This window comes from Mustela lutreola, chromosome 5 (assembly GCF_030435805.1).
Source record: "Mustela lutreola isolate mMusLut2 chromosome 5, mMusLut2.pri, whole genome shotgun sequence".
NCBI lineage: Eukaryota > Metazoa > Chordata > Mammalia > Carnivora > Mustelidae > Mustela > Mustela lutreola.
The window spans coordinates 121,974,803-121,991,446 of record NC_081294.1 but is presented as its reverse complement, the minus strand read 5'-3'; the positions used below and the strand labels follow the sequence as shown (position 1 = coordinate 121,991,446).

The following is a 16,644-nucleotide window of genomic DNA, read 5'->3' as shown; positions in this document are numbered from 1 at the left end:
TATTTGGCTCAGCCCACATAAAGTACACTTTGGGACCCTAAATAAGTGTCTTAACATGAAGTGCTACTTCTTTCAAGTTCTTTCCTTAATAGTATCTGCACAATGGGGCAGCCCCATGTCTCTGTTGTGCGTAACATACTCCTGGGGGCATTTACTAAGTAATAGTCATTATGATAAGAATTATTATTACAGCCCCATTTCTTCTGTTTCCTTTTATCAAGCCCACCCTTCTACCAACTAACTGAAGAAGCCTATCACATGCAAAACATTTAACTTATATTATCTTTAAAGAACTGTTTTCAATTAATCATATACCACATAATTATGGAATCTGAACATTGGAAAGAACATTGGAGGGCACTCTCTTGTGCCTACTCTGGAAAAATATTTTAAGTAAAAGAGTGGTCCTCAGCAAGTTTTCAGTAACTAACATAGGTCACAGCCATTAAAAGTCAGTTCTGGTATAAATCCTAATTACTGCAGTGGAATCCCATGACTTATATTTATGTCTCCTGTGGAAAAACTATTTAACCTTGTTGTGAGTGGTACGGGAATTAGAGAAAGGTACTATAATCTGTTAAGATATTTTAGTAACTATATTCTTTAGAAGAAGACATATTTTGCTTCTCCTGAAAATTTTAATAGGAGGAGTTATCATGAACTAAAAGGAAGTGAGTGATAGCAGATTTCACTGAACTCAATCCTAGGAACGATTGCCTTGAAGAATAAATAGGAAAACAAACATTCTCAGGCAAGCCAAAAGACAGTGCAAAGGTTTTACTTACTACTACCCTCAGAAGCTACTATAACTTGGGTGGAGGGGGGTATTTTAAACTTGGTTCCCATAGAGACTCTCCGAATTCAAATAGAAAACATAATCTGGTCCCTGGCAATATCCATAATCTTTATAGCATTTCTTTACCAAAGAATTTAGATTGTACTAATTCTTAACTAGAAATTCTGAGCTGGAAATTCCTTTGTTACTAAAGTAATTCCTTGAGAAATAACCTTCTTGATTTTATACTGGGGACAGCACATTTGAAGGTGGGGGACCAAAAGAAATACCCAAGTCAGAAAGCCGTACACCATTCAGGCAGAATCTGGTTGGAGAGGAAATCTGGTCCCATGATTATCGAGCTTCCCCTGCTAGCCTGTAGGTGGGTGTGTTTAACAGAAGGAAGCAATGGGAACCAGCCTGTCAGCCAGCCTTTAGAGCTAATTAGCTCAGCCTACAACAAAGATAAGTGAGCCTGGGAGGAGGGCCCCCTGAGGGGTCTTTAGATTCTGGGAAATGTCTGATTGGCAGATGTTAAAAGGGATTCTTTGGTAATCCTGTGCATCAATGAGCTGCACAAATTCAGTCCAGGACTGCAAGAATTCAGGCATGAGGACACTGTGCAGCAGGCTCACACAGGCAGACCCAAGATGGACAGAACCTTGGAATCCCTGAGACACATCATTGCCCAAGTCTTGCCTCACAGAGACCCCGCTCTAGTCTTCAAAGACTGTAAGTACTGAAGGGGAAAAAGTTTTCTGAAAATAGTCCTAAACGTCTAGTCACATCCTATTTAAGTATGATTTCTCCTAAATCTCTGTAGTCGTTTGCTGTGGTCTAAGTGATATTTAACTTGTTCCTGACTTCAGTCAGGAGAATGATTTCATTTCACCTACGTGTATTAGTTGCTGGGTTATTTTGTCAGTGATACATCTTACTAACTGTTTGGAAGTCTTTCCTAAAATAAAGACTGTCCAGAGACTTAATGAACTCTTCCAGATGCTTTTATAAATAAAGAAAGGCTGATTACTGCTGAGATTAAAGCTAAAAATAACTTAGATATGATAATAAATATTCTGTATTTGTTAACCTGTTTAATCCTCAAAACACATTAACTGTGTTAAATATTGTGTTTGAAAATTTTTTTTTGCAAACAAACAACAATAAATAAATCACCAGTGAGCTTTTGAATTTTGGTAACAAATAATAACACTTTAATTAAAAGGCCAATAAAATTAGAGTCTTCCCACCTCTGCAACACCTCCCCCTAAAAAAAAAAAAAAAATCTGAACAGCTATGGCAAAATTATTTCAAAATTTTTTTTTAATGATTATGAAAAATAATTCAATCAAGCTCTCCAATCCTAGCAATACTATTAAACCATTTGTCATGTAACTTAGTTTCTGGAACCAATTTGATTTCCTACTGCTGCAAAACAGACTATCTTCGTGTTGTATCTTATCTACAGTGAGTTTCATATTACAAAGGGCTTCTGAAATAGAATTTTGCTATGAAACTGCCCAAAAGGTAAAATGCATATGGAATTTTTTTTTCTTCAATAAGTTACAGCTTTCTTTGTGAATCTTGTTATGTTTGTCTCCATCAAAACATCAATGCTTTGGATTTTTGCTCTCTGATTGCTGAATAATGTTAGTTTCCAGATGTCCTTTTAGTTTATATTTCTGTTATGTGTGATGAAGACAAAAATGTTAGGCCATTTTTTTCTATAAAATTTTCTTCTTAGAAATTAAATTGTTACCAGTGTGCCCTTCAATACCATATTTAAGTGCTTTATTTCCTTCCTTTCTTCCTTCCTATCTTCCTTTTTTCTGTCTTTTAAAATATTCTCTTCAAGAATATGTCAATAGCTATGCTAGACAAATAAAAATCACTCCTCCCCCAATCTAACCTGGAGTCTATTCAGGTTTAGTGTGTTCCTTTAAGTAAAAAGGGAAGGAAAGAACGTCTTTCTCCTACAATGGCACTGAATTCACTAGTTAAGGGTGAAAGGGCTCTTGACCTGCTTAAAGCTTTGAATAAGTTGTATAGAACCAGGGGTCTTATGCTGCGGGTTTGGAGAGTGGAAGCAGTAAAAAGAAACAGAGGAGCAACTTTTCACTGAGTTTCTTGTGAAAAAGAAGTTTAGTCTGTAATTATATGGTCACTTTTTAAGCTTAACTAAACCCCACCAATTGTTTACAGTTTAGCAGCGAGAATAAAATAGAAAAGGGGTTAAAATAAAACATACCTTATATTCTATCATCCAGACCTTTGCGGGAACTCTCTTATATGGAAAGATAAAGAAGTCTCCTATTTCATGTATCTCATTCATTAACATAGAACCTAAATTTGATCAGATAGCATTGCCTGCTTACCCTCAAACGGATTGTACTCTGCAACTGCTTGCATGGCTTAAATAGGTATGAGTATTAAACTGCTGATCCTCTCCACTCAGGTGTTTCTAATCTGAAAAATGACTAAGTGAAAGTAAGCCAAATGGCAAATTTCTGTACCAGCACTTTTTATAACATTGAAACATCCAGCCACTCACCATCCTCATGGAATAAATGGGAACAGGCTTACTCATTTTCTGGGGCAGGACATCAAAAGTCTGCTGGAGGATTATGCCATGCCTTGGCAGTCTATCATGCACATGCCAGAGTTTAGCACGTGGACTCATTTTCTTTGGCACACCCATAAGCTGCTGCCACCACACTCATCTTTTAAAACAGCTTGTAAAAAGCTGCCAGCAGCCCTGAATGGCAGGTTCTGAGCAGCCTCCTCTCCTCCTAGTTGCTTGTGTGGACCTTTTTCCCCCACCCCAGTCCAGTGTCTTCCTGCCAGAAGGACAGAGCTAAGCACTTGAGTACATCACTGCCAAATCCTTAAGAAAAATTGCTACCTTGCTTTCTTGCAAGGTGAAAAGCCAGTCCAAGAATTTTTAAAACCCAGCTCAGTTAAACAAAGGAGCATTAACACATACACACACACACACACACACACACACTCTCTCTCTCTCTCTCTCTCAAAATGTTTTTCTTAATTTTCTATAAATGGAGGGACAGGTTTTTTTTTTTTTTTTTCTCTCTCTCTTCATTCTTTGGAAACACATAATACAAGAGATATAAATGATCATTTGAATTTTTTTTTTTTTTTCCTTCAGTGGCTTTTGATTTATTTAAAAACAAGCAATTGTAAATTGAATTTTCTCTTCAAGTTGGTCAGGAAAAGTACCCAAATAGTTTTCTGGTCTGAGACTGATACACATGGGGAGAGTTACATTCATTTAAGGAAATATTATTTAGCTGCTTTTCTCAGCCAAGGAGGCCCTCCAAGTGGCATTTTGCAATGCATTAAATATCTCATTTGTTATAGACAAGGTGTTCATCTGGCAATAGTTGCACTTTGTGTTTTTGTTTTGTTTTGTTTTTTTAATGTTCTTTCCTGGAAGGAAATGAATTCCATTAACAATTTTTTGCTTTTTTTCCAGAACTATTTCACATTTCAAATAAAAAATAATGGAAAGACATTTTAAATAAAATGGGCTCTCAATTTGAAATTTACTCATCTAAGCTGATACTGGATTGTTCTCTACTGTGTAACTGTCTCAAATTTGTAACAAGTAGTGCTAGGAGTCTCCAAACCACCAGCCAGAATCTCTTTGCAGGGAAATTAAGGCATATCTCCATGTTGCCTTACATTCCTGGCTTTGTTCAACATCCAATTTCTTTTTGTTTGTCATATGTCACAACCAAAGATGAGCTATCCTAAAAGCAGCCCTTGTCAGCTCTTTTAAAATGTGTGTCTGAGCTTACTATTTGTTTGCCACTACTTGACAGTTCCTAGTGTGCTTGCTTTCTCAAAGGAAATCTACATGATTTCAAGATGGCTGCACTTTCAGATTCTACTCTGAATGTTAACTCTTCATATAACAAGAGTATAATATGCTTATCTGCCATCTTTGGGCTTGCTCTTTATCCATTCATAGTAATGCTAGGATATCAAGTCCTCATCATGTGATGACCTGCACTATGCTAGGAACATTTATTCACAACAAACCAGTAATGTAGGCACTATTGTTGTTTGTAGGTGAGGGAACTGAGTCTCCTGGAGATTAAAGTGCCTTGCCCAAGTCCACACAGTTAATGAGTGATAGAGCCAGAATTCAAATGCTATTCCAACTCCTCACCTTTAGCCACTAGATGATATTGCCTCTCAGAAGTATTATATTACCTTGTCATTTGTGCTGTCATGGGAAAATGGGGGGTTGGGAGGGAGGGCATTGAAATGAACTCTTCTGGGAATGTGGAGGAAACTCATTAAATAGGCCCATCTGAACAGGTATGTGACAGGAGAGTCAGAGGGGAAGGACACTTTTGAGGAGAAAGAAGAGCTTGTCCAAAGACATATCAGGCAATACAAAAACAGTGCATTGGGGAAGGTGGCGACAAGGCTATAAAATCAGGTGGAATCACACAGAAGTGTAGCCAACAGGGAGCCACTGGAGTTAATGGTGTTGTTAGATTATTTCTGCAAGCTTATGGCCTTATGTTGCATTGGGGGAAATATTAGACTGCTATGTATTGGAGGTACACTTCCTGATACTAAGGAAGAATCACAGCTTTTTCAACAGCAGAAATTCCCTTGCCCTCTTGCCCAGCCACACAAGATGCAAAATCTACAAATGTATACAGGCCTGTAGTGAGAAATCACTTTGACTAACTGAAAGCCAAAATCAAGGCAAACTTTCTTAAAACAGATTGTTAAAAAACAAACTTCAGGGGTGCCTGGGTGGCTCAGTGGGTTAAAGCCTCTGCCTTCGGCTCAGTTCGTGATCCCAGATCCTGGGATCGAGCCCCACATCAGGCTCTCTGCTCAGCCAGAAGCCTGCTTCCTCCACTCTCTCTGCCTGCCTCTCTGCCTGCTTGTGATCTCTGTCTTTTCGGATAAATAAATAAAATCTTAAAAAAAAAAAAAAAAAAAAACTCATTGTCGTTGAGGCCTTGAGATCTTTTGGTTTCCAGCATTGACCAACAAAGTGATGTTAGATTTCATAAATATGTTTACCCAAATTTCATAATAAAAAAGTGAGAAGAAAACTTTACTAAACATTGCACAATTAGAAGCAAATTTCTCACATATTTGAGGTGCATTAACTTCCATTTGGGAAACATTTTTCTTCATGAAAGGTTTTATTTATATCAGATAGGTAAATACTTCAAAAGGTACATTTTTACCCTTTGGAAAAATTGGACCAGACTATAAAGCTATTAAAAACACCTTAGTAATCATGAATCTGGCTGTATGCAACCCAAGAGAGCAAAAATCCTCAAGAGTAAAGTGTTTTCTCCATCCCATGCTTTTTAGTGTAGTTATCTGAAATCTATAAATTTGATGATACATTTATGGTTTTTGCATTTCACAAAAAGGAATGGAGTAGGATGTAAGGGATGAAGGTACTTGTGCAGTAAAATCTCTACACATATTGCATTACATTCCACCACATAAAGTATGCCTAAAAGAATATGGTTAAGGAAAAAAAAAAAACCTCCTCTGCTCACTAGCTTATTTTGCTAACAACATCATCTTAATTACAATAATTTGAATTCTGATAATTTTAGCATCTAAAGTGTGAGCTGAAGCCTACTCACATGCTGGCTTTACTTTATTACAGGATACAACTAGTTTTATTTTAATTATACCAAGAGAAAAAAGCAGATTTTGGTTTCAGCCATTAGTGCCATAAGCACTGTTCTCTAATCCTTTATTCAGTATATATACATTTGGTAGATTTAAATACTGAAAGTCTCAGCCCCAGAGGAAAATTTTTCAAAATGGAGAAAAAAAAATTTTAGTGGCCTCTTGATCGTTTAATGGCCATCTGTCCTAATACGTTTATTTTTTAATATATAAGTAAGATTTAACAAATAAACAAATAAACTACAATCGACACTCAACCTGTGATCACATCTAGTCCTTCTTCATGGTCTGCCATCTCATCTCACTATAGGCTTTTTTTTTTAACAGTTAAGATTTGTTAGCCTGATCTCAACTTTAACAACTTCTGAAACTCATGTGTTAAGTTACAGCCATAATAGGATACAGCTGCACAAGGGTGAGTTTCTAAGTCATGATTTTTCTGTTTAAATGATATGGTTTTACTGATTATGTGCTACAGATTGATTTAAGAAATGTAAGACAACTTTAGAAGCCTTTTATAAAAGAATCTTCTGTATTTAATACATTTCATATTGAAGTTTTAACCCCAAAGGCTCTACTTCTTTTCCTCCATGTTCAAATGCTCATGTAAGTTTAGTCTGTCACGGTAGTTAAAACCATCTTATTTTAAAAGAAAAAGAAAAAAAAAAGATTCTTATTGAAAGCTTAATATTGACGAAATATTCAATTATTACACTCCCTGTAGTTCTCTGTATTCTATATTATTTCTCTGGTGTCTGTGGAATGCTGTCTGAATTATGGTCTTTTTTTATCCCCCCCTACTGCGATGATAATCAGTTGATCCCTATTTTGACCTCATCCACTTAGGCAGCTGTGGGAACCCGTCATTTTGTCACCACTCCTTTGGCACTCATGGCCTATACTATGTAGTTTACATTTCTCTTGTGCATTATGAGCTACAGCTTTGCTGGCATGTTTTTGTCTACACCTAAGTTGGAAGTCCCAGGAGGGCAAAGCCATATCTTGCACTTCCATGTGCCCTCCCACAGGTCAGGCACCTAGCAGGTGCACAAAAGACATTTTTTGGTTCCTGAATGGTTGGTTTTCTCCCTCACAAAAAGGGAGAAAGATTTTTACTATTGTCAGATATTCTCCTTTACTGTAAAATAAACTGTACCTTCTAAAACATCATCACTGACCCCTTAATCACAGCTTAATTGCATGCAAGGTTAAACTGACAGCCAGATGAAACAGGATGGAGGAAGAAGGGGCTCTGGAAATAAACACAGCCACCTCAGACAACTTCCCCAGAGCACTGTCTTGGGTTGCCCATGGTAGAGGATCCTAAATCATTCCATACACCACAGTGGCACAGTAATTTAGATTGCCAGTCCTTATATTCATCTTCAGGGTTTAACCTCAACTGTGGATAACTCAAAAGCCATGTACCATGCTCTTTAGAGCAAAACTCTATCTATCTTTGAACTTGTACATAAACCCTAGTTAGATAGCTATTGCAGAGTCGTGAAGGGTTTTCTTATGACTTTTCCTAGGGAGAGTACATTGTATGCCTAAAGCCAAATTTGCACAAACTTGACCATTTTAGCTAAACAGAATTTGTCAGCAAAGCAACCATGTTTGCTTTTATTTTTTTAATCTTGGATTAGTTACCTACAATCAGCAGTCCTACAAAGTCTCCTAAATACAGTGTAATGTCAGTGCCTGACGGAAAATGGGAGAGATATATTCTTTCTGATTGGTTAAATAGATTACATCAGGTTTTTATTTTATGTAGCTTTTGTGATTGGATGACATCATCTCAACATGCTGAATGTGTAAACCACACATGGGAACTTATGCATACTGATGCTGTTTTATTCTGGTATACTTAATGATCTTTTATTTTATTTTCATTTGTCTTTGTGATTCCTTCTTGCTCCTTCATATTCTCTCCCATTTGCCCTCTTTAAAAAAATTACGCAGTACTTCCAAAGATATAAAAAAAAAATGTCACTTTAATTTCCCCCAAAATGACTCAAAGTTCAGCAATTTTAAACTCTGAAGGTGAAAATTAAACGAAAAAGAATGGGATACTTTTTACACATTTCGGACAGTCTCCCAAGAGGTTAACTTTGTAGAACAACCCAAAGGATCATAATTCCCTCAAGAAAAGTATTCAGGGAAGCACATGGGACCAGAGCAGAAGAAAAGAAAAAGCAAACAAAAGGAGAAACACACCGGCTTTCCAGCTGCTCAAAGAGCTAGGTGCTGACTCTGAAACATTTATAGTAAAGGAAAGTTCCTCTCCTGGGAGTATAGCAAGACTCCAAGCTGTCTCAGTCCTGCAGTGTAGCTGTAGCTATCTTTGAAAGAGTATCTACACGTAAGAAAAAGAGGCCCAAAATTCCTACAAGTTGTACCTGACCTGATACACAAGCTATGTCAGCAAGATTCCATTAGCCTGATCAAAATCTCACAGGACGTGAAGATAGTTATAAATGATTAGACAATTAGGTTTTTTGGTCAGTGTCCTGGAGTTTACCAAGCCAACCACAAGACCCAAAGATACTCTGTTTTACAACCCATTTGGCACAAATCATAAATTGACATCACATCTTGAGCTTGCCCTTAAATTATTTAGGGGTCCTTTTTCTATTTTTCCTCAAAAAAAAAACAAAACAAACAAAAAAAAGCTAGGAAGTCACATTTGGCAAGTTGTACATGATCAAATTGCTAGATTAGAAAATACTCATTAAGCTTATTTTAAAATGTCACCTGCTAAGGCTAATTTAATTAAAGATTTAATCTTTAATTAAATTAAAGATTATATTAAAATATTGCATAACATAAATCTATCTGGTTGGAGACAGAGAATCAATTTGAAAATATGTTAATCATCTTGAAAGCCTTTTAATGATTTATCCTTAAATTGTAGCCTTTCCAATTTGTCTTTAACTGTTTGGCAAGGGGTATTTTACCCAGCTAGAATTTTTCTCTGTAAGGCAAAAAGAAAATGGTTCCTTTTTTCTGATAGATTTATAACATACTTTTAAGAGCTTTTTTTGCTGACAAATGACTGTCTCTCACACAGGACTTACCACATATTAAGTAATTGAACTGGGCAATGGACTGTAATGTTTCTATTTTCCTGAAGCATAAGCAGTCATTTAAACATTAATTTTAAATAGAAGTTAGCTCCTCTCATTGTTTCTGCTAAGAGCAGTTCTATTGCCTTTAGCATCCATTAGAAAGTGAGTAATTTGGACAAACATTCCTATTTTTAGATTTTGAGATGTACCATTTCATCCATTATTTTCTGGCTAGTTTGAAGTTTTGACTTTACTAGTGAATAATATAAAAAGAGCCTTCTCTTTCCCATCTCTGAATTCTTTACATATTTTGGAAATAAATAGCACAATATGTACAATCAGAGAATTTTCAGATGCGCAGACTTTTTTAGAATGTTTAATGATATGGTTTCTAATTCAGGAATAGTAATTTTCAAAGATGCATTATGCAAGCATATAATCATGCCATTTCCTTTCCTCCTTCACCTTCTTTAACCACAAATAATAGCTAACATTCTCGTGCTTACTATGTGTGAAGCTCTATTCTGAGCATTTTCCATTTAAACCTTACAGAAACTTTGTGTAGGAAGTACTGCATTTTACAGATAGAACTGGGGTAGTTAGGTAGGTATCTTAGAGTGGTACAGACAGAATTCAAACACAGGCATTCTGGCTCCAGATTCCATGCTTTAAACTACTAAATAAATTGCCTGCTGGTTGATAAAATGTAGAGAGACAAGATCCAGTACACACGTCGCTGTGTTTGAAACAGTGACTATATTTGAGGACTCTTCTATAACATATTCTGTAATCCATGGGGCATTTACTTTCTGTACACCTCAGATTGTCCATATGAAAACATAGATCATGTGTCCTTATTGGCATCTTTATAGCACCCAATCCATGAAAATGACAAGTTCTGAATTTGTAGGATAAAAGCCCTCTGAGCATCCAGTTATTGATGATCTTGTCTTAAGGGGCTTTGTGCTCCTTCCAGGCTGCAAAATGAACCTTCTCTTGCTTGTCTCATCCCCTACCCACTTCTCATAGATTTTTATGCCCAAACCCCTCCCAGAAACTTTCTCCTTGGGGTCACCCAGATCTACAAGAGCAGCCAAGCATTCTCTCCACATGTCTGGGCCCTGCTTCTTGAATGGAGCCACTATGAGCAGAAGAGCATCTTAGGCAAAGACAAAGGGTAAGGGACTCTGTGCTCCTGCCATTCTTACCCACTCAGGTAAAGCTAGGGCACTAGAACAGTAGGCTTGATTTCCAGTTCTTAGAAGAAACTAACTCCCCTTACCCTGTCTTCTGTCCAAATCAAACCCCTTTCCTATGCCCACTTACAAAATTCCTTGGCTGAGGCATTTTAGTTTTCTTACTCTTCTTGTCAAGTCATCCTTACTCCTTTGAGAGCACAACTTCTCTCTCATCATGGCTAGATCTCTTCTCAAGTGGCTCAGCTTAGCTTCTTCCAGGGCAGATTTTACCTGAACTTTTCAGCCCACATTCATTTACTTTCTCCCCTGTGTTGGTTTAATTATTGTGCAATAAATTTTTAGGTTTTAAATATTACTTTAAAATCATATCTGTTGGGGGATGTCTGGGTGGCTCAGTTGGTTAAGCCGATGCCTTTGGCTCAGGTCATGATCCCAGGCTCCTTGCTTGGTGGGGAGCCTGCTTCTCTCTCTGCCTCTGCCTGCCTGCCACTCTGCCTGCTTGTGCACTCACTGGCTCACGGGCTCTTTCTCTCTCTCTCTCTCTCTCTCTCTCTCTCACTCTGACAAATAAATAAAATCTTTAAGAAAATAAAATAAAATCATATCATATCATATCTGTTGGGGTGCCTGGGTGGCTCAGTGGGTTAAAACCTCTGCCTTAGGCTCAGGTCATGATCCCAGGGTCCTGGGATCGAGCCCTGCATCGGGCTCTCTGCTCAACAAGGAGCTTGCTTTCCCTCCTCTCTCTGCCTACCTCTCTGCCTGCTTGTGATCTCTGTCAAATAAATAAAATCTTTAAAAATAAATAAAATCATATCTGCTCCAAAATGTAACACTCTTAACATTTTCTTCACTAATTATATTACACATTTATTATTTCTTCAATCAATTTTTATGGGAAGAAGCCTGTTTTGAGCTTCTTTTTTTTTTTTTTTTTTAAACTCCGTATCACCAAGGTCAGTGTTGTCAAATAAACCATGCCAGTGCCACAACGTTGGTTAATTCTGGTGTTCTTTTCCGCTTATCCCAGAAGCTACTTTCAAATCCTTTTCAACATGATGTTCCAGGCAGTCAACATAAAAGGATTAGGGTTGGCACTCCAATATAAAATTACTCACCATCTCCATTCAGGATTTTTTAAAGCTTAAGCTATTATGAAAGTAAAGACCTAGCCAGAAAGTGACGAAAAAAATCATGTGTCTACTCTGACCAGGCATGATCTATCTGTACCTGCTCCAATCTCCGGCTGAAGAGTGGCTGCCACCATCATATCCATGCTGTGTGAGCATCATAGTGGTTCATACATGAAATCTCCTGTTCAAGGAAGAAGCCTCAAACTCTCCAGGAATCATAATGACTTCACTTACTTTCTACACATTCATTCAGTTGCATTCAAATGGCTCAGAAGTGTAAAGTCTTCTTATATTCCAAGTGAATTCAACAGTTGCTTCATGTGTTGGGTACCAAGGAGGCTAGAGAGAAGAAAGAACCAGAGTCACTGCCCTCCAGATTCTCACAGTCTGCTGTGAGTTAAGTAACAAAACTGTATGATATAAGATGAATTCTTATCATAAGGCATTTCATTCCTGCGGCCAGAAAGAAGTCCAGCCAAGTCTGACTTGATCAATTTAGCCTGGAACACCACATCCATTTCATTAGCATGGTTTAGAGGAGATTAAGTGCTAAGACACAGGACCACTAATGGAATGAGAGCTCAGAAAAGGAGATTCATGTGGGCCAGAACCAGTGAGTAAGGCATGATGGAATAGGTGGTATTTCCTCTGAAGTTTGGGAGTAAGTAGGGTAGATAGAGGGGAGCGGCAGAAACAATACTCCTGGGAGAACTTGAACCAAGGCACAGGTGAAAAAAACAAAAAACAAACAAACAAAATACCACTCTACGTTCAGAGACAATAAAGGCACTGCTTTTCTGAAGCTGACTGAGGATATCTATAGAGCAGGTCAAAGGTTGGATGGTCAATGTATTCCACATTGTTGGATGTCTTCTCTGTTCAACTACCTTTTGTGAAAGCCTTAATACTCACCTTTTTATAATCAAAAAGAAAGGCTGAGGTAGGGAAAAACAAAAACCTCATTCAAGAGAGATTTACTTGGGGATAGAATTACCACTCTCAAAACTCTGTCACATTTCAAATTTCAAAACACTGTGACAAAGAAGTTAACTATATTAATGCCTATAAACTACTTTGCAAATTGTCTTGTTGATACACAAAATATTCAAAACTCCTAAAGAGGTTTGTGTTAGTCAGCTCAGGCTATTGCAAAAAAAAAAAAAAAAAAAAAAAAAATGCCTTCGACTGGGTACTTACATAACAGGAATTTGTTTTCTCACAGTTCTGAAGGCAGGGAAGTCCAAGTTCAAGTTGTCAGCACATTTGCTTCCTGGTGATAGACCTTTTCCTGACTTGCAGATGGCTACCTTATAGTCACATGGCCAAGGAAGGCAGCTCTAGTGTCTCTGTCTATTCTTAAAAAGGCACTAATCCCATCATGGGACCCCCAGCCCCATGACCTCCTCTGAACCTAATTATTTCCAAAAGGCGCCACTATCCTGTGGGTTAGGACTTCAGCGAATGAACTGGGGAGAGGGAAGGTACAGGGGAGAGAGGTAGAAGGTACAAATATTTAGTCCATATCAGGGTCAATCACTTGTGTCTGAGAAAGCGATTTGGGGTGATGCAATGGATTTAAAAGTTTGATGTGCAAAGTATATTCAGAGGCTAAATTGCTTTCTTTACTCTCAGATGTTATAAACTGAGAGAAGTCACAAAAATGAACTGGATTTCATGCAGTTATTCTAGGATAGCCCTAACAATTCTCTCTCCTCCTACTTCCTCCCACATCTCTTTTCTCAGCCATTTGATATTCTACTTCTTCATAGTAATTTTACCCATTTAATATCAGTGACCTTGATAAAGGTACCTCCAGTAGAGTAGACACACATGAAAACAACTTAAATTCTGTCATATTAGAGTGTCTTGGAATGAAAAAAGAGCATGGACTATGCACTCAAGACAGCAATAGGTTGAAAATCCCAGGTCTAAGACTTTGTAGCTGTGTGATTATATCTTAAGCATCTTTCATTTCTAATCTGTAAATTGTGGATGATAATACCTGTTTCTAGCGGATGTTGTAAAGATTAGATGAGAAAATGCATGGAGCCTGGATGTAATAGATACATAATAAAGGAGATGAGAATAACAACTTCTTCCTACAAAAAGACTTCTCAAACTTCAGTGCACATCAGATTGACTGAGAATCGTATTAAAATGCAGATTATGGTTCAATAGCCCTGGGGTGGGGCCTGAAATCCTGCATTTCTAACAAGACCCCTGGTGATATCTGGGCTGCTTCTTAGAGGACTGCAATTTCTGTACAAAGGTTTAGTGATTATTTTGTTTTTGTTTTTATTTTTAAGTAGCTGATGGTTGAGGGGAATGAGTAGATGAGTAGACCATATAGGAAGACAATAGTCAGTAGAAAAAAGGGCATTCCACATGTGGGAATGGAAGTAAAGTGTTTGCCAGTAGCATAGAAAGCATGGGAGTATGTGAAGCCTGGAAGGTGACTTGAGGAGGAGAGAAGTATGGAATGAGAAACCATATCAAGACAGAGGGTCTTCTATGCATTGCCAAGGAGTTATTTATCTTTAGGTAATGAAGAACTCACAGAAGGATTTTAAGTTGTGAATGATTTGATGAGCTATGAGATTTAGATTACCTGGGAAACAATTGGAGGATAGGAGAATAATGGAAATCAGGAGGATATTGTATATTTGGTGAGATAAGAACCAATGCAGCAATGGCAGTACAAATTGAGAGGAAGTGAGGGCTATAGGAGGCATCAGGATATAGAATCAATAAAACTTGGGGATTTATTAGGAAGGAAAGAGGACATAAAGTTTAAGGTGCCTGCCAGGTTTCTGATTAGGTTATTGGGTAGGTGATAATATTACTTTCTAAGTAATTCAGGAGAAAGAGAAGAGTTTGTGGGAAAGAAAATGAGTTGAGCTTGGGAAATGTTGAATTTGTGTCACATCTGACAAGGAGGTATCTGTAAACAAAGTTGGAGTTATAGAAGTTTGTGGAAACTGTCAGCTTATATTATTTTGGATGGATGGAGTAATGGAGATAGGTTCTGTCATTTAAGGAGAATGGTAGAAAGAGAGCAAGAAAAGACAAGGACAGGACTTTTATTCAAATCAACATGAAGGGTGAGCAGAGGAAGAGAAACCCACAAAAGAATTTGAGAGGAAACAATTAGAAATAGAAAAGCAGAATCAGGACAATACTATCAGAAAAGCCTAGGGATATGAGAGTTTCTAGAAGAAACTGATCAGCTGTGTGAAAATGCAGTTAGACGTCAAATACATAAAGACTGAAAATTAGGAATTGGTGGTGTTTGCTAGAGCAGTTTCTGTGGAATAAATTGTGGAAGAAAGTCAGATTGTGGAGGGTTAAAAATAAATGGAAGATAAGGAAGTGGAGATAGTCATATAAAATAGTCCTTCTAGCAGCTTCTTTACAATCAAAAAATATTAATAATTAGTAGTCTGATAAAGTCTCGAGGTTGAGTGTTTCATTTAATTAATGGATTGATTCATATATTCATTCTCTAAAGCATACTTTTAGCTGCTGAAAAGGTATGAATAAAGTGGAAACCTTTAAAACTAAGAGGTGATGAGAATTACTACTAGAATAAGGCCATTTGAGACTGGAATAAAATCTTATGGAGCTGGGCACTTGTGCATATGGGTCACTAGATGTGGGGATGGATATCACATGCTTGGTAGCCCAAATCTGTTCTGAAATAAGGAAGGCGGGTTCATCGCCTGAGCACTGAAGTACAACTGAAGCTAGGGACTAAACTGTGTCATGTGACCTCTCTTCAAACTTGTGCTTTTCCTCAGCAGAACTTGAGCTTCTGCTTGCATTATCTTTGACATTGTCCATGAACCTTGTTGTTGCTACTTCAAAAAAAATAAAGAAGCATGTGTTTCTTAAATAGAGCATCCTCTGATATACTGCTCTTTGGAATTCCAAATAGCAAGCTGGCCCTCTTCTCTCTGCACTCCATTCATCTGGTTTTCCAGTCGACAAGAGGAGATAGAGATAGAAAGATGGATTGTGTGTGTGCATGTACATACATTGTACTCTTCAGAGGTGATGACATACATAGGACTTTAAAAGAAGCCTTCTAAGGTTGCAGAATGAAAAATTTGAAAACTGCTACTTTTATTCATGTAGAATTCTACTTAGTACCTACCTTTGAACTCTTTAATCCACATAGCTTTACATGCCAAAAGTCTCGTGTTCATTATACCTGGACAGTCATGAGGCTTCATCTTCCTGCTCCAGTACTCAGCTCACATCCACTCAACAACAAACTAACTTAAAATAGCAGGCTAATATGCCTTGTTGACTATCAAAGCAACGGGCCGGTTTTTGTTTCAGCCTTCAATCTTTAAGACATCCTGCTGAATTCCAGAGGTCACCTGCAGTAGAAATGCAAGTCAACCAACTCAAAAATCCTTGTTTTCTTGGAGTTGGGAGGCAGGAGAAGATGGGAGATAGAAAATATTATTAGGTATTTTGAATAAATGAAAAACTCTGTAATGACCAATGTCACCTTTACCACTTAAAAATGTACCTTTTTGTTAAGTCAGTTGTTCCCTATGATAGTCTTACCTTTTCCCAGTTTTTTTTTTCCAAAACACTTCTTAAATACTGAACACTGCAGTTTTAAAATATGCACAGCCATCTAATTCCTTAGGCATCTTGAGAATTTGCCTGAACTACACACGGTGATGCTAATCCATGTCCTAGGGATGAGGTAAAGGAGCCAGGTGCTCTAGTAAACAGCTTAGAAAGTGGTTGTGCAT

The 16,644-nt window shown here is 37.5% G+C and overlaps 1 protein-coding gene across 1 annotated transcript in view; it reads left to right on the top strand.

Annotated features, from left to right (window-relative positions):
* Window positions 1–1,076: 1,076 nt before the first annotated feature.
* The window catches only part of LIX1 (limb and CNS expressed 1), a 49,784-nt gene continuing 34,216 nt past the window's right edge, over window positions 1,077–16,644 (top strand). Inside the window, exon 1 of the mRNA XM_059175547.1 lies at window positions 1,077–1,507. Within this exon, the coding sequence (XP_059031530.1) occupies window positions 1,426–1,507 (82 nt within the window). The 5' untranslated portion in view covers window positions 1,077–1,425. The remainder of the gene's footprint in view (window positions 1,508–16,644) is intronic.